This window comes from Orycteropus afer, unplaced genomic scaffold (assembly GCF_000298275.1).
Source record: "Orycteropus afer afer isolate SDZICR_OR568_19922 unplaced genomic scaffold, OryAfe1.0 scaffold00075, whole genome shotgun sequence".
NCBI classification, from domain to species: Eukaryota; Metazoa; Chordata; class Mammalia; order Tubulidentata; family Orycteropodidae; genus Orycteropus; species Orycteropus afer.
The window spans coordinates 9,504,035-9,520,298 of record NW_006921662.1 but is presented as its reverse complement, the minus strand read 5'-3'; the positions used below and the strand labels follow the sequence as shown (position 1 = coordinate 9,520,298).

The 16,264-nt window shown below is 45.5% G+C and overlaps 1 protein-coding gene across 1 annotated transcript in view; it reads right to left on the bottom strand.

Annotated features, from left to right (window-relative positions):
• Positions 1-16,264, bottom strand: part of LGR6 (leucine rich repeat containing G protein-coupled receptor 6) — a 173,025-nt gene that overhangs the window by 19,226 nt on the left and 137,535 nt on the right. Inside the window, exons 7-11 of the mRNA XM_007941135.2 lie at positions 5,729-5,797; positions 3,859-3,930; positions 3,560-3,631; positions 1,968-2,036; positions 742-813 (exon numbers count right to left, since the gene is read on the bottom strand). Of these exons, the coding sequence (XP_007939326.1) occupies positions 742-813; positions 1,968-2,036; positions 3,560-3,631; positions 3,859-3,930; positions 5,729-5,797 (354 nt within the window). The remainder of the gene's footprint in view (positions 1-741; positions 814-1,967; positions 2,037-3,559; positions 3,632-3,858; positions 3,931-5,728; positions 5,798-16,264) is intronic.

Genomic DNA, 16,264 nt, shown 5'->3' with positions numbered 1-16,264 from the left:
AAAAAAAGAGAGCAATCAGAGGTAGGGGCTTCCAGAGATTATCTGGCCAAATCCTTTCACTATCAGTTGAGGAACACAAGCCCAGAGAAGGGACAGTACTGCCCAAGAAGCCATAGACTGTCAGGGGCAAGGGTGGGTCTTGAGGCCAGGCCTGAGACACCTAGTCTAGCGCTCCTTCCATGGGCTGTGTGTCTGTCTACCCATCTTAGGCTGTGGGGCTGTGGTCCTTGGTAAGGAGCCTCAGATTCAAATCGGAGTCAGAGGAAAAAGGAAAGCTCCCCTTGACTTCATAGACTACTTTAAGTACCTCCATGGTCCCAGAAGGCATTAATTTTCTTGTATAAGCTAGAGCAACAGTGCTATTATTGAGCATCTACTATGTGCTCATCAAGTGCTAGGTGCATACACAGATTATTTACAACCCTCACAATGTCTACACATTTTACAGATGAAGAAATTGAAGCTCAGAGACATTAAAGAGGGAGTCCAAATTCATACAGGCAGCAAGTGGCAGAGCTGAGCCGCAACCCCAGGTCTGACCCTAAACACCATTGTCCTTTTACCCTGAACAGGAAGGCATAGCCCTGTCCCTCTCAGGCAAGTTCTCAGCAGGAGTCTACGTAGTCCTGCTCTCCCAACAGAGATGTGAACGGTGGGACAGAAGCAGGAGAGGTCTTTGTGGGGCCATGGGGGTGGGGGCAGGCACAATGCCAGGCTGGAGAATGCCTATGGGCCACTCACAAGACTCGGAGCCTGGGCAGCTGTTGGCACATCCCTGGTGGGAGCAGCCGGATGCCTGCGCGGGTCAGGGTCCTGCAGGGAGAACAGAGACAGAGCTGGCACCAAGCCCAGGGCCTCACCATCCCCAGCCACCCCTCTCCAGCTCTGGGCCTGATATTGATGTGGGAGGACAGAGCTGACAAAAGAGAAAAGTGGTGGGAGACACAGGGCAGGGGGTGAGGCAGTGGGCAGAGAAAGGAGCAGGCCCCGGCATTTGAATGTCAGGCTCCCCTGGGACCAGAGGAGGCTAGGGGTGGGAATGGAGAGAGAGAAACAGCCCAGGGGTTCTCTTTGCCAGACAGTCCCAGCAGTCCCAACCCTCATCCTACCCCTGCCCCGATACTGGTCTCCAGCAACACTGGGTCTGTAAGACAGAGACTGAGACTAGAACCTTCTATATTCTAGGGTGCCATGGGCAGGGTGTAGAGAGAAAAAACCCAGTGTTGAGCCATGGGAACCAAGCACAGAGTTCGCTCCCTGTGCCTTGTGGGAGGGAGAAGAGATGGGAAAGAAGGGAAGGACTAGGGGCTAGGGTGGAAAGGGCTGTGGGGGCAGGTTGCAGAGCAGGCTTGGCTTAGGGACAGGGTGTCCCAGAAAAGATTCAAGGCCAAGGTCATCCTTGGGGAACTGTTACTTCCCTCATGGAAAATTTTCCAGATGCCAGTGACTCTAGGGGAAAGACAATAGAGGCACAGAGGAGAGTTCCAGTTCCAGCCCCAGCCATGCCATGAATGAGCTATGTGACTTGGGGCAGGACAATTGACTTACAAACACTCACTCTGGATATTTTTCTGATTATTTCATTCATTCACTGAAAATGCATTGACTGCCTATTATGCCCTGCCACCCTTTCCCCACTCTACAGGATATAATAATAGAAAATATGAGATAGCCTTTGTTGGAACCAAGCTTCAGAAAGGCAAAAGAGCCCACCTCCCCATCACAGGTCCTCAGCTCAACCATGGCTTGGCGTTAGGAACTCTGAAGTCATGCCAGAAAAAGCCCAGCATAGTAAAGAGAGGAAGACCAGCCTCCTCACTCCCATCCCACCTGCACTGCAGGCAGTGCCATATAAGGAGATGGCCTTGGCCCTAGGGGCAGAGCCAGGTGACCTCAGGGCCAGGCCAGAGCCACCAGGGACAAAGCTGGGGTGCTAGATCAGGTGGAGAGAGAGAGTGTCCACTCACAGGATCTCCAGGCTGGTGGTGCCTTTGAGATCTGGGAACTCCTGGATGTCCGTGGCACCATTCAGGGATCTGGAAACAGATGGTGACAAGCTCTGAGGGGTGGGGTCAGAGCATGTCCACATCTAGGCACTCCACCCAGAGACTCCACATTTTGGGAAAATGTTATCCTTCTCTCCAACCTCCCTCAAACCACCCCCAGGCACTCAGACCCTGGTGGAGGTTGGACTTTGCTTCGCAGGGTCCAATCTGCCATTTTCTGACATTGATTCAGCCTGCTCAGACAGAATCCAACTGACCTCAGCATTTAGGCCCTGGCATATAGAAAATACCAGTAAGGAATATGGGAATCACTTCTGTTTGAAAGGCAACAATTCAGGTGCTTCTGGATAAGTCCTTGGCTGCAAGGGGTTTACTTATGAGAGCCTGAGACAGATTATCATCTTCTTGTAGGGCTTTATCAAGGAGCTCTGGTGGTGTAGTGTCTAAAGCATTTGACTGCTAACCAGAGGCTGGGAGTTCAAACCCACCAGCCACTCCCTGGAAGGAAGGTTGGGCAATCTACTTCGGTAGTGATACCAACTCGGAAACCCAAAGAAGGGTTGCTATGAGTTGGATCCAACTCCACGGCAGTGGTTGTGTTACGTTTTTGTCCTCTACCAAAAAACCCAAATGCACTGCCCTGGACTCAGATCTGACTCATAGCAACCCTTCCTTGGGTTTCCAAGGCAGAAGTAGATTGCCCAACCTTACTTCTGAGGACTGGTTAGCAGTCAAATGCCTTAGGCACTACGCCACCAGAGCTCCTCACTCTAATTGCCCCCAATCTCATAGGCCCAACACCAGACCTTCAAACAAAAGGAATACAACAAATTGGGTATTGCTAAACACTCCAAGAAGGAGCATGGGGCACAGAAATAAGCCCAAAATCTGAAGTGAAGCTGGGTTCATGTGTCAGTGTTACTTGAGAGTCTCAACCTCCATCTGTAAAATGGGCTAACAACACTATCTCACAGGGTTAGAATGAAGATGAAATGTGATAAAAGATGTGAGAGTTAAGTGCTCTAAAGATGTTAGTTAAGTTGCTGTGACATCACAGTATGCTGAGAGTTATTTATGGAAGCTTTTTTGAGACTTGAGCTGGGAGTTGAAAGAATGGGAGAGGGGGACCAAAGGAGGTTAAGGGCAATAAAGATGACTCAGAAGGGACCCAGGGATCCAGGATGAAGGTCATTAGAGGGCCAGCCTTGAGAATACACAATATTCAGAACCTTATCCTAGTCATTTGTTCTTTCAGAAGGTGTTTATGCAACAGCAACCATGAGCAAGACTCAGGAGGTCAAATAAAACTCCTTGGCTGAGGAGAGGGGCTGCTTCCACCCATCTGAGATCTGGAAAGCTGTCACAGCTCAGGGAGGTGGAGGGAGGCCGTCAAGTCCAGGCTGATCTAGGAATAGACCTCAGCTAAGTAAAGCCTACAGCCTTGAAGACCACGGATTTTTTCCTGCAGGTTAGAGTCCACAGGTGGGAGGCCAACAAGGAGCAGTGAGGAAAGGGAGAGGTCTAGGCTGTGGCAGCCCTCAGTGCCAACTTACAGAGTGTGCAGCTTAGGCAGGTACTGGAATGCTGACCTTCCCACAAACTGGATTGGGTTGTCATAAAAGTGGCTGGAAGAAAAGGACCATAAACATAGTTATCCAGTCCTTCAGGCCAAAGCCAGGCAGCCCTTTGCTTTCTCCTACCAATGGAAACCCAGGAAATAGCATACTGGGGAAGGCACCCCTCCCATACTCCTGCCTCTCTGGCACTTTCTAGGAAGGTCCCTCCTGCCTCCTCAACCTGTTTTCCTGCCCTAAATACTGCTTACTGCCAAGAGGCGGAAGTAAGTACTTACATTGTCTGCAGCAGAGGGTTCCCCATGAAGGCCTTTTCTGGGATAGCCTTGATGTTGTTATTATGAAAACCCCTGAAAGACAACACCCAGGAATCAGTGAGGACATGGATAGAAATGTCGAGAGAGAGAGATGGAATTCCTTAGAACTTTTGAACACATAAAGTATGTGTGTGGGCACACACACACTTGCACATACATGCACTTTGGATACATATACATATATCCTTTGCTCATGCTAACTTAAGTCTCTGCTCTCTCTCCTCTAATACTTATCCCCTGTTCCCATGCCTTTGACCCTATTCCCTCAATGCCCTGTCAATTTCTCAAATCTTGCCCTTCTTTCATGTCCCACCTTAAAGGAAAAATCAGACTTTGGTGACTCACTGGCAATGGAAGACTCCCAATAATTTCTCATTCAGATTTTTCCTTCTAGCTTCTCCACAGCTCCTTATCTGATACATACATCTTACATTCACACCTTCAAACTTTGGATCAAGGTAGAAGGGGGTGGCATGGCATTGGTACTACAGGTTGTAGGCAATAATTTGAGTTGTAAGGATGCTGTGAGCCTGAAAGTTTGGGGCTCTGTTCACAAACTTTTAGGCCCCTTTAATTTGGTCTCCTGGTGGCATAGTGCCTAAAGCATTTGACTGCTAACCAGAAGGCTGGCAGTTCAAACCCACCAGCCATTCCTCGGAAGGAAGGTTGGGCAATCTACTTCCGTAGTGACACCACCTAGGAAACCCAAGGAGGGGTTGCTGTGAGTCAGATCTGACTCAAAGGCAGTGAGTACTCTAGCTATTGAGGAGATCTCCCACTGTTTCTTTACAGCTTCCCCTCCAGTAGGGCTGGTCTCCCTCCTGTTGTCATTCCTCTATCTGCTCAACTCCCTATATGCCTCTTTACTTACACTATTCCTTCTGTCTAAAATGCACTTTTCCACTGCTACCATTGCCATCTACATCCCTTCCATCTTTCAAGCTAATTTCAGGATACATTAGTCCACAATGATCTTTCTATGTTGTTCTGAACTCCCACAATCATTTTAGCTAATACTATACAATTTAGGGTCACGTTTATATATTGCTTCATGCTGTTCCCTGTTTTATATATGTTACTTTGTCTTCTCAAAAAGCCTGAAGGATCCTTGGGAATGGACCATCTCTATCTTACTCTTTGTTTGTGTTTAGCATCAAGCAGTGCTGGACACAGTGGGTGTTCTTCTTGGTGAATGCTTAAAATAATAATAGCTGTGGTCCCTGGGTGGCACAAATGGTTAAAGCACTTGGCTGCCAACCAAAAGTTGGTGGTTCAAGCCTCCTCAGTGGTACCTCAGAAGAAAGGCCTGGCAATCTACCTCCAAAAAAATGAGATATTGAAAACTCTACTAGAGTGCAGACACATGGGGTCACCATGAGTCAGAACTGATTTGACAGCTACTGGTTTACTAGTGAGGAATCAGAGCCAACTTCTCATTTCCCCCATAGTACAAGGTGCTGAGGAATGACCCCATAAAGCAGCCCTGTATTCCAATCCTCATTCTTCTCTGGACACACCCCAGCCAAGATGGGGGGCAGTATCAGGCCCAGATTAACAGGAGGTGGATTGTGCCATGAGTCTTTGGTGCAGTGCATTCCCAGGCTGGAGTGGCCTGGGGCCATCTCTGCTGATGACACACCCCTCTGAGATGCTCAAAGCCAAATTAATGAGGTCTGTAACTTCCTAGAACCACCTTAGCGGTTGGAAAGGGCTTGCAGTGACAGCTTTTACAAGGATCGTGAGAGGTGGGTGTGTGAGGGAGACCCTGGCCAGTTTCAGTCCATGCCCCTTGAGAGAAGAGGATACCACAAAAACCAACAGAGGAGCTTACAGTTCCTGCAGTCTGCCCAGGGTCTGGATGGCTATGGGGAACTCCTGTAGCTCATTATAGTTCAGGTCTCTGGAATAGAAAGCAGAGCAGTCATTAGAGGGGAGGCTTAACAGGCATGTCAGGGTCCCTGAGAAACGGAAACTTGGCTCTGGGCTTGGCCAGAGAGGTGGGTTTTCCAATCCGTTGGATCCAGCTGCCAGTGTCTGGAAACACATTTTTTGAATGTTTGTACTTCATTCCTACTCCACAAATCCTTAGACTTGGAGCCTTCCCGACAGCAAAGCTGTCTTGAGGGGACACTTCAAGGGTGTGGGTGCCTGGAACTGATTTCCTCAGAACAGTCCCTACTAGCTAAGGAAAATATCTTAAGCCTTTAGCTGGGAAGGGAAGAAGGGGAGGGTGAATGGATCTTTAACATCTCATCCCCAGTATCAGCAACTCCAGAAGTTTCTTCAGGTGTCTACTTTGGCTATCTGCATTCTCTGTTGTAGTCTTCTATAAAAAAGGGATGTTGTTTCTTGTCTTTTAGAATTGATATGATAGCTGATCTTTATTTTCTCTCACTTTTTTCTATATTTTCCTTTCTATTATTATTTTTTTTTTTTACAGTGAACGTATATCTCCTATATAATTAGAAAACAATAAAGGTAACTTAAAAAGTGGTAGCAATCCAAATTGGCAAGGATGTGGGGGAAACAAGTATTCTAATAAAATATTTGTAGGAGTTTAAATATATACAACCTTCTAGAAGTACTTTGACAACCTCTTTTCAAATTAAAAGATTCGTATCCAGCCACTCCAAATCCAGGGATTTATCCTACAGAAAAGTTTATATTCGTGTGTGGAGATATTGTACCAGGATGTTCATTACAGCATTTGGGCAACAGGGGCAAAAGGTTGACCCATAAGTGATCACAGCCTTGCGCCTTTGACCCTTTTAGGGCCCTTTTGTGTCCATGCCCTTTGTGGTGATGACCAGGGTAAAGGGAAGGAGGAGAAATGGAAGAGGGCAGGGGGCGTTTTGATTTTCATTGAAAAAGAGTTAGAACTGCCTGTGGGAAAACAGAAATGATCTCCAGCAGCAGGAAGCCCCACTGAGAGTGGAGGTCCTTGAGGTTTGATGAAAATTGTAAGGAGTGATTGGGAAGTAGAGAGTAATAGCAACAGAGGACTTTGAGGAAGTGTTGCTCTGTGTTACGTGATGGGTTTCCCTCTCTGCCACCTCTTTACAAGACTTCAGAAGAAATAATCAGCTTTCAAAATTTTTAAAGTTGATTTTGTGTTGCAGTCAGTAGTCGATAAGTTAGCCTCATGTGGAAATGTTCTTGTTGGGGTGGTGAGGGGTCTCAGTGCCTCCAGAATATTGTAGCTGGGGTGCACAGTTGCAGGCTTTGGCAATGTGGAGAGGGATGGACTCAGACGTAGTGCCCTCTTGAGTCTCTCAGATGATCCTAGCCCATCTTCTCTGCCTCTTAAAACCACCCTCACACTGACAACTTTCAGAGAGGATGATGTCCAATGCCAGGGCAGGGGGATCACGTGGAAGCCCTATAATTGCAGAGTGACTTGGCAGATTTTGTGGGTAAATACCATATTAACATGGAGATAATGACAGGCTCTTTTACATGACAGGGTCATTATACTTAATAGTCCACAGGTAGAGCCAGATACCCAGCCCAAGGGCCATCGGAGCAGTGACAAGCATCTGGCAGCCAGTGAGCCAGATAATTGTCCTTCCTCCCCCCAATCTCCTTGCACTAATTACCCGATTACCCTCAGACTCTTGTGGTGATCTTGGGTAATTACAGCATAAACCCCCTCTGCCCTGGTCTGCTCATTCTTCAGTGAGTCAGACACCTTTGCACCCAATGCATCAGACCTGGATTTGCTCACTGAGAGGCTCCCACAGGCTGCAGGAGGGGAAGGATGTGGTTGAGCTGAGGGCAGGATGTGTGCAGAGCACTTTCACTGAAACCTGAGGCATTGGAGTTGGAAGCAGAGAGGACTTTTCAAACTGTGAGTTTGAAGTTTGAAGTCCTGGAGTTCTACCCTGGACTATAGAAGATGCCTAGAAAATCAGGTTGGGAGATTTGAGGCTAGAGGCAGTGGGATGAAACTCTTTGGATTTAAATTGCACAAATGACTCACCCTCACATTGCAGTGTCTCAAAATCAGGTGTCCCTTTTAACTTGCTCAACTTATTCAGGAATTCTCTGCTGTTGCCCAAGAAGAACTAGGTTTCTCATAAGTAACATGGGAATATCTTCCCTCAAAGTCTTTTTTTTCCCAATTTATTATTATTATTTTTATTTTATTGTGATTTGGGTGAAACTTTAGAGAGTAAGTTTATTTTCCTTTCAACAGTTCATACACATTTTATTTCACGGCATTGATTGCAATCCCCATAATATAACAGCTTTCTTCCCAGTCCCTCCCTGTGGTTACCTTTTCCCTGTGTCCTTCTTTCCTCTGCGATCCTGCCCTCTGAGCTATCTCCCTGTGCAAAAATTACCCTTCTGATCTGCAGTTGATTGTTCTAAGGAGTGTACCTACCTGGCCAAAAGTTACTGCATTATTTAATATTGCATTATTTCACATGCATAGAATTGAGCTTGTCTGATGCAAAGTATCAGAGTCTGTGCTTGATATCCCATGTGCCTGGAACACTCCTCCTCCGATACCATCTGCATGGCTTACTCCCCCACTTCATTCAGGTTTCTGCCCAAATAACACTTCACAGAGAGGCCTTTCTGATCACACTATTGAAAATGGCACAACCTACCTTTCATTATTGCCTTCCCCTGTATAGTAGATTAAACATGGCCACAAATCCTTTGCAATTTTTCTTATTAAGAGGTGGCATCTACCTCCCACTCCTTGGTATTGGGCTGACCTTGTGACTGGCTTTGACCAATAGAATGAGGCAGAAGTAACATGTAGAAACCTGGGACCTAAGTCACAAGATGTCTTGCAGTCTCTTCTTTTCCTCTCGGAATGCATCCCCCAGCATGTGGGGAAGCCACGGTTAGATTACTGAATGACAAGGGCCGTGTGGATAGGCAGGACCAGCCAAGCAGCAGCACCAAGGTCCCTCATGCCTTCTAGCCCCAGCTGAGCCTCCAGATGACTGCAAACTCATAAGTGAGCCCAGGGACGGGTGCCAGCAGAAGAGCCACCCAAATGAGCCTAGCCAATCCACAAAACCATGACATATGATGAAATGTTCATTTAAGCCACTAAGTTTTGAGGTGACTTGTTATGTAGCAATAGATAACTGAGATATCCTGGTGTTTTTTACTTCATAGAACTTATTACCACCTAACATATGTTTGTTTGTTGTTTTCCAACCCAACTAGAATGAAAGCTCCTTAAAACTGGAAACTTTGTTTTATATTCTAAACACCAGAATAGTACCTGACACAGAGCAGGCTTGTTGAATGAAAAAATGAAAATATATAGACAAATTGATTAATGAAAAACATTAATTGGGGGATTTTACAGTTTTGGGGAAACATGCCTAAGATTTTGAGATTGATGTCAAAAAAGGCATCAAGTTATCTCTGAGTGGCACTGTTAGGCTTCTTTAGGACCATAGAGATCACAGAATGGGTCCCAAGTGATTTTGCTGTCATTGATCCCTTATACAGTTAATTGGACCCATGTCAAGGTAGCCAAATTGGTTTCAACCTTCCTTGGTAGTTTCTGGTCAGGAATTTTGCTAAGAGTGGTCTAACAGACAGTGGGAAAAGGCATGGGAACTATGAGGCGATCTTTGTAGAGAAATGTAGCAGAATAAAAGTTGTGCAAATATTGAAAAGAATTTTGTAAACTATATGCCAATAAGGGGGCCTGAATTTTCCCATTTGGATGTCTACACAGATTCCATGACCTGGGTAATTGCCAACACTCTACTTCATTTGGTGCTGCGTAGATGTAATCTCTGGCTCTAACTGTCCAGGGAACATGTCTTTGCAATCTCTCTGCCCCAATTAGTTCAATTGCCATGAACCTTTGTTGCCTGCCCAAAATACACAAAGAACTCTGCTGGATAAAGTGAAAGATAGAGATATGGGCAATAAACCATTCCTGTCTAGACAAATGCACAAGTCAAGTGGAGGAGTACCCTTGGCATGATGTGGTAAGTCCCAGAGAACACACAATGCATTTGGACCTTCGGAGATGTCAGAGACTACACCTAGCTGGGAAGGGGAGGGCGGCACAAGGAGATGTGACATTTGAACTAGGTCTTGATGAGAGGGCAGGATTTCAATAGGTGGAGAAGGAAGGGATGAGTGGGTAAAGCAGAGAGAGGATGATTTGGAGGAAGTATGTGTTGTGAACTTGTTCTTAGAAAAGAGCAAGGGATATAACTTGGTTGAAGCAAAGGGCAATAGATGAGGGCAAGGCTAGAGGGGCCCCTGGTACACACCCTCCTAGCTGGTCTCCAGGGCATCCCTGTGATGACATTGGCTGAGCACTGATTATGTGCATTAAGTGTTTGCCTGAGTGATCCCTTTTAATTCTCACAACAGCTTTAAGAAGTGGATGCCCATTTCACAGTCATACCCAGTTTATTGTTGTTGTTGTTGTTTGCCATCGAGTCGGCCCCGACTCATAGCGACCCCTCCTTGGGTTTCCGAGGCAGTATCACTACGGAAGTAGGAATTCCCAACCTTCCTTCCGAGGAGTGGCTGGTGGGTTTGAACCCCCAGCCTTCTGGTTAGCAGTCAAGTGCCTTAGCCACTATGCTACCAGAGCTCCTATACCCAGTTTATAGACACCCATTATACAGTTACTTATTATACCCATTTTACAGCTGAGGAAAGTGAGACACAGAGAGATTAAATAAGTTGCCCAACACATACGATTAAATGGCTGTGGCAGAGACCACTATCTTTCCACCAACATCTACCCTTTCCTTTGTCTATAGCGACACAGTCCAATATGATACCCACTAGCCACATGTGGTTATTTAAATTAAACACAAGTAAAGAAAATTTAAAATTCAGCTCCCAGTTGTACTAGCTATCTTTCAAGTGCCAATAGCAACATGTGGCTTTGTGGCTACAATATTGGAAGCAACATTTCTGTCATTGCAGAAAATTCCATTAGACAGTATTATCGTATAGTAAAAGGAGGAGTAACCAAAATGTAGCTAGAGTAAAATTCTCAGCCTCCCTTGTAGTAGGTGTGGCCACAGGACTAGATTCTCTCCCGTGGAATGTGAACAAAAGTGGTGTGTGCTACTTCTAGCTCAGGATTTATAAAAGAGCCAGTCTGTCTCCTCCATGGTTTTTCTTTCTTTCCATCAGCTAGATGCAACAGACAATGAGGCCCTGGGGATGGCAAGATCCCAAAAAGCCAGGTCCCTGAGTCATGACATGGAGGAGGGCCACCCATCAAGAAGAAACACCCTCCTTGGTTTGTGTTACATGATCCAGAAATAAACTTCTATTGTGCTTGAGCCATTATACATGTTTCGGTCTATTTGTTACAGCAATTTAGACCACCTTAACTAATTCTGGCAGTGTCACAGCCAGGATTTGAACCCTGGTAGTTTGACACCGGAGCCTGTACTTTTAGCTACTATACATCTGCCAGAAAGATCTTTTTAAAATGCAGAGCTGACCCTGTCACTCTACTACTGCACTGTCTGAAAAGGCTTCCTCATTACTTACAGAATAAAGTTTAAATTCCTTAATGGGTTCTGATGCCTTAACTAATCTTTCAGCTCTGTCTACCATTTCAGTCCTCCATGTATTTTCACACCCTCATGTATTTGCTTGTGTCACTCCTGCCCTCAGCCTGGAATGCCCTTTTCCCACATCCTCAGCTGTTGAAATCCTAGTCATCCTTTGAAGTCCAGCTTATATATACCTTCTCTATGTATCCAACCCCATTCCTACCTACGGTCAGAATGAATCACACTCTTGAGACTTTTTTTGGTGTTTTCTCCCTCAGTATGTGCAGAACTAACTTAGTAATAATGATGACGGTGGTGGTAATAAGAATAATAATAATTACCATGCAAGGAACCCTGGTGGCTCAATGGTTAAGCACTTGGCTGCTAACTAAAAGGCCGGCAGTTGGAACCCACCCAGCAGCTCCTCCGAGAAAGACCCGGTGATCTGCTCCTGTACAGATTACAGTCTAGAAAACCCTATGGGGCAATTCTACACTGTCACATGGGATCGCTAAGAGTCAGAATTGACTTAACAACAACAATTACAATGTAATAATCGTAGTTCTAAGTGCTTTACATATATTAACTCATTGAATCCTCGTGGCAACCCTTTGAGATAGGTACTATTATTACTCCTGTTTTGCAGATGAGAAACTGAGACACTGAGAGATCGCACTTGAATAATTTTCTGCAGCTAGGAATGGAAGACCTGGGATAGAAGCCTAGGCAGCTGGGCTCCAGAGTGGGGTTATCTGGGTACATATCATCTCTTCTATGAAAGAGGAAGCTTGTTGAGGTCAGGAAGCAACAGGTTCACTTTTGGATCCCTTCACAGCCCAGGCACAGGCTACCTATGTGAATGCTGACTGTCATGGAGAATCATTTGAGTGCGCTGGGCAAGGTCTGGAGAAGGGGGTTCCTTCGACCTTTGTGGCTAGCCACTTTGGGGCAGTGATCTGGCCCCTTGGACTTTAACATGCAGATTCTTGGCAGCTGTGGGGAAGCCTGATTCCTCTGTTGTAGGGTGCTTTATGATGCCCTAACCTTCAGCTGGAAAACTTATCCATGGCTTTATAGACTATTATCTTTAATAGCCCAGAATCAGCCAGAAGCCCAGGAAGAGTTAATTGTTCTGTCTGCTGCTCCTGGGAGTTGGAAGCAGACGGGGAAGGGCTGAGGTTAAAGAGAAACCATTCCCAACTCCAGCCAGAGCTCAGTCTGGAAGCTGCAGCTGTCCATGGCTAATCCTCCCCTTCATCTGCTCAGCTGTTTCCAGCCAAATCCAATCAAAACTAATGTTAAATCCATGCAATCGGTAAAAGTGGCTGAGAAGGCAATCCAAGCCCCAATCTGCTCAAAGACCACATCCCCAGTTCTCTCCTTTCCATCTGGCTGTGCAGGAATGGCCAACTCCTGTGATCCCTGAGGAGCCTCCCTACAGATTCAGAGGACACAGCTGGTGGGATGTTACAGTCATCTTGTCAAGCCCCTTCTTTTAAGGACTCAGACAGGAGGTAAATTGCCGCAAGTCCCAGAGCCAAGACTTGAACTCAGGCCTCCTAGCTCCTAGTTTAACACATTTTCCGCATACTACACAGAGCTGGATCCTGGCAAGTCTCCAAATGGCACGGCTAAGGAAAAAGTTTTTGGGAGAATGGGAAAGAGGATAAACGGAAGGGGGGGATCAGGGTTCTATGGGTTTCCTAGGGTGCTTATTTATAAGCATAGCCAGATGATTATGATTTGTAGTTGAGATGTCTTTTTGTGCATTAGCAGTGGTAGAGTAGAAAGACTTGTCCTCTGTGTGCTAGCAGCATCACCTTAACTTCTCTCAGCTTCTGGTTTCTCATCTGTAAACCAAGGATGCTCATTTCATAGGCTGCTTTGCTCACTTGATCTAGAGTCTAGCACAGAGTAGATGCTCAAATAATGCCAATTCCTTTTCCTTTTTCTTGTTACTAGACATTAAGCTCTAGAAAGGAGTCCCCGTGTAGTGTGAACAGTTAATGCACTGGGCAGCATATCAAAAGTTTGGTGGTTTGAATCCACCCAGAGGGGTCTTGGAAGAAAGGCCTAGTGATCTATATCCAAAAGGTCACAGCTATTGATGAACCCTATGGAGAATCGTTCTACCCTAACACACACGGGGTGGCCATGAGTCAGAATCAACTCGATGGCACCTAGATGTTCCCTAGGTGTTGCAAATGGTTTGGGCTCAACTACTAACCTAGAGGTTGGTAGTGTGCACTCATCCAGCAGTGCTGTGAAAGAAAGGCCTGGCAATCTGCTTCCATAAAGATGACAGGTAAGAAAAGCTTATGAAACAGTTCTAGTCTGTAACACATGGGGTCACCATGAGTTGGAATCAGCTCAACAGCACTGGGTATTTTGTCATTGTTCTTTTGGTTTAGACACTAGCATAGACACTCTGATTCATTAGACACCAGAACAGTAGACACACAAGTTATCTATCTACTTCCCACTGCAATAAAGATTAATATCATTAATTGGGCTTCCATTTATACCTTCATTCTCAAGGCTAGTATTTGTATTTATTATCAGATGACAGATAAGGGAACATGGAGGAATGTGGGTGAGCCTAGCTCCCCAGTGTGAAACACAGAACACAGAAAATTCAGATAAGCTGTAAACTCTAAACTACTTTTATCTCTTAAAGTCCTGTAACAAAGAAGAGTTAGCACAATGAATACATGTTTTAATTGCTCTTCCCTTACTGCAGACAGAGGCTCTGTCTTGAAACTGACTCCACATGCTTGAGGCAGATGACTTGGTAAGCCAGGAACCAACAAAAACTTTATGATTAATAGCATTGTTTTACTTTCTAAACAGCCTACATAAAAGGCCACCCATTAATAAATGCAGCAATTAGTAAAATTATCAACAGTTTCTATTGAGAGACACAGATACATCTTCCTTTTACCTTCCCTCCACCTACACTCCCTTCCTTGCCAGGAAGAAATTTCCGATATACTTGAAGCAATACTAATGCTGATTAAAATGGAAGTTGCTAATCTCTGATACTGAAATTAATTGTTGTCCTGCCCAAATGAGCCCTGGTGGTGCAGAGGTTAAAGTGCTCAGCTGCTAACCAAAAGTCTGTGGTTCAAACCCAACAGCTGCTCCTCAGGAGAAATATATAAATTCATAAAGATTTACAGCCTTGGAAACTCTACGGGGACAGTTCTACTCTGTCCTATCGGGTGGGTAGGAGTCAGAATTGACTCAATGGCAGTAGGGTTATTTTGTTTTGTTTTTACCCTAATGAAGCACCTGGGACCACAGAAGTCCAGAATTGGACGGGAAGTTAAAGGTAATGCAGTCCAACCTGCCCTCACAGCAGGAATCATCTCTGAGATTCTGGCTGGATGGGGATCCAGTTTCTTCTTGACCTGTCTTAATGGCAGGACACTCACTGACCATACTGAGTATCCAGTGCCTCTGCTGGGCTACTGTACAGATTCAGTCATCCTTCCCTATTCTGAGCCAAAGTACCACCTTTACTTTCTTCCTGGAAGACCAAAAAGTATGTCTATTCTTTCTGTCTTCCAAAAACAATCATCATTTTCCACCTAAGATTTCTCACATCTTTGAATCAAGTTTTGCACACCTCATATTCTCACCACCCTCCTCAAGAAAGCCCTTGTCACTCTTAAGATGTGATACCCAGAACAGGACCTGTCCTCTGGATTGCTCAGATCTCTATGGGCTGTACCTCTCTCCCCTAGATGCCAAAGGCCCATTAACATAGGAGATTCCAAGGTTTAGGAGTACTCTTGACAGGGACAGAATGCAGCCTGAGGATCTGTCCCAGTGACCCCAACTGGCTGTTCTAAAGGTAGGAACCCAAGGTTCTGAGTCACTGGGCTTGTGGGAGGGTGATCGTGCTCCAAGGCTAGGGTGAGGGATGATTCCAGTGGGTTCAGCCATATCTGGGGCATTTATCTGGAGGGAACATGGGACATCTGTTCTATCTTCTGGGTTGTGAGAAGGATTGACTAGTGGACATTTAAGTCTGGGGTTCAGAGTTCCAGATGGAACTGGTAAGATGGCAGAATAGGCAGAAAGACTGCACAGACCCTTTTCAACAAAGAAAAGGGGAACCAATTAACACAGATACAGAAGATAATCCTGGACCCCTGAGCCTTGAAGGGAAGGATACAGAAGTGGAATAAACTCCAACTAGCAAAACAATTTGCATGAAAACACCAAAAAAAAAAAAAGGAGACATACGGAGCTGCAGTCTGGCAGCGATCCTGACAGCACAGACAGCTTGGATATTGCCAAGTGGTGGCAGGATCTAAGAATTAACTTAAAAATCAGCCCTGCTAGCCAGGGATTGCATGGAGGACTTCTCTGGCGGTTGGGGAATAAAAGGGGAAGCAGCGAAGAGGAAGGCAGACTGAGCTGTGGACTTTTGTCTGTCTGGAGGGTGCACCCATTTTGAATATTTTTTCTTCATTATTCTCCTTTTCTAACTTTTTCTCTATTGCCTGCTCCCCAGATATTGCAGGGTTTTTTCTTTCTTTCTTTTTTCCCTTTTTTCAGTTACTGTTCCTGTGCAATTACACAGTGTATTTTTTTGTCCTTTTGCTTTTACTTTTTTGATGGTTATTCAATTGTTATTTTTGTCTAACTGAGTGGAAGACAGCAACAGTCCCCATACGTCACAACTACACCCACACCTCCTGAAGCTTCACTTACTGAGTGAGAGCCACCACTTCCTTCTCCACCAATAGGCCAACAATAAACCACCACCAAGAAGATCCTGACTCATCCTTGGATGCTCTTCACAAACAGTTAACAGAGATCTAAATACAACAATGCCATGATGT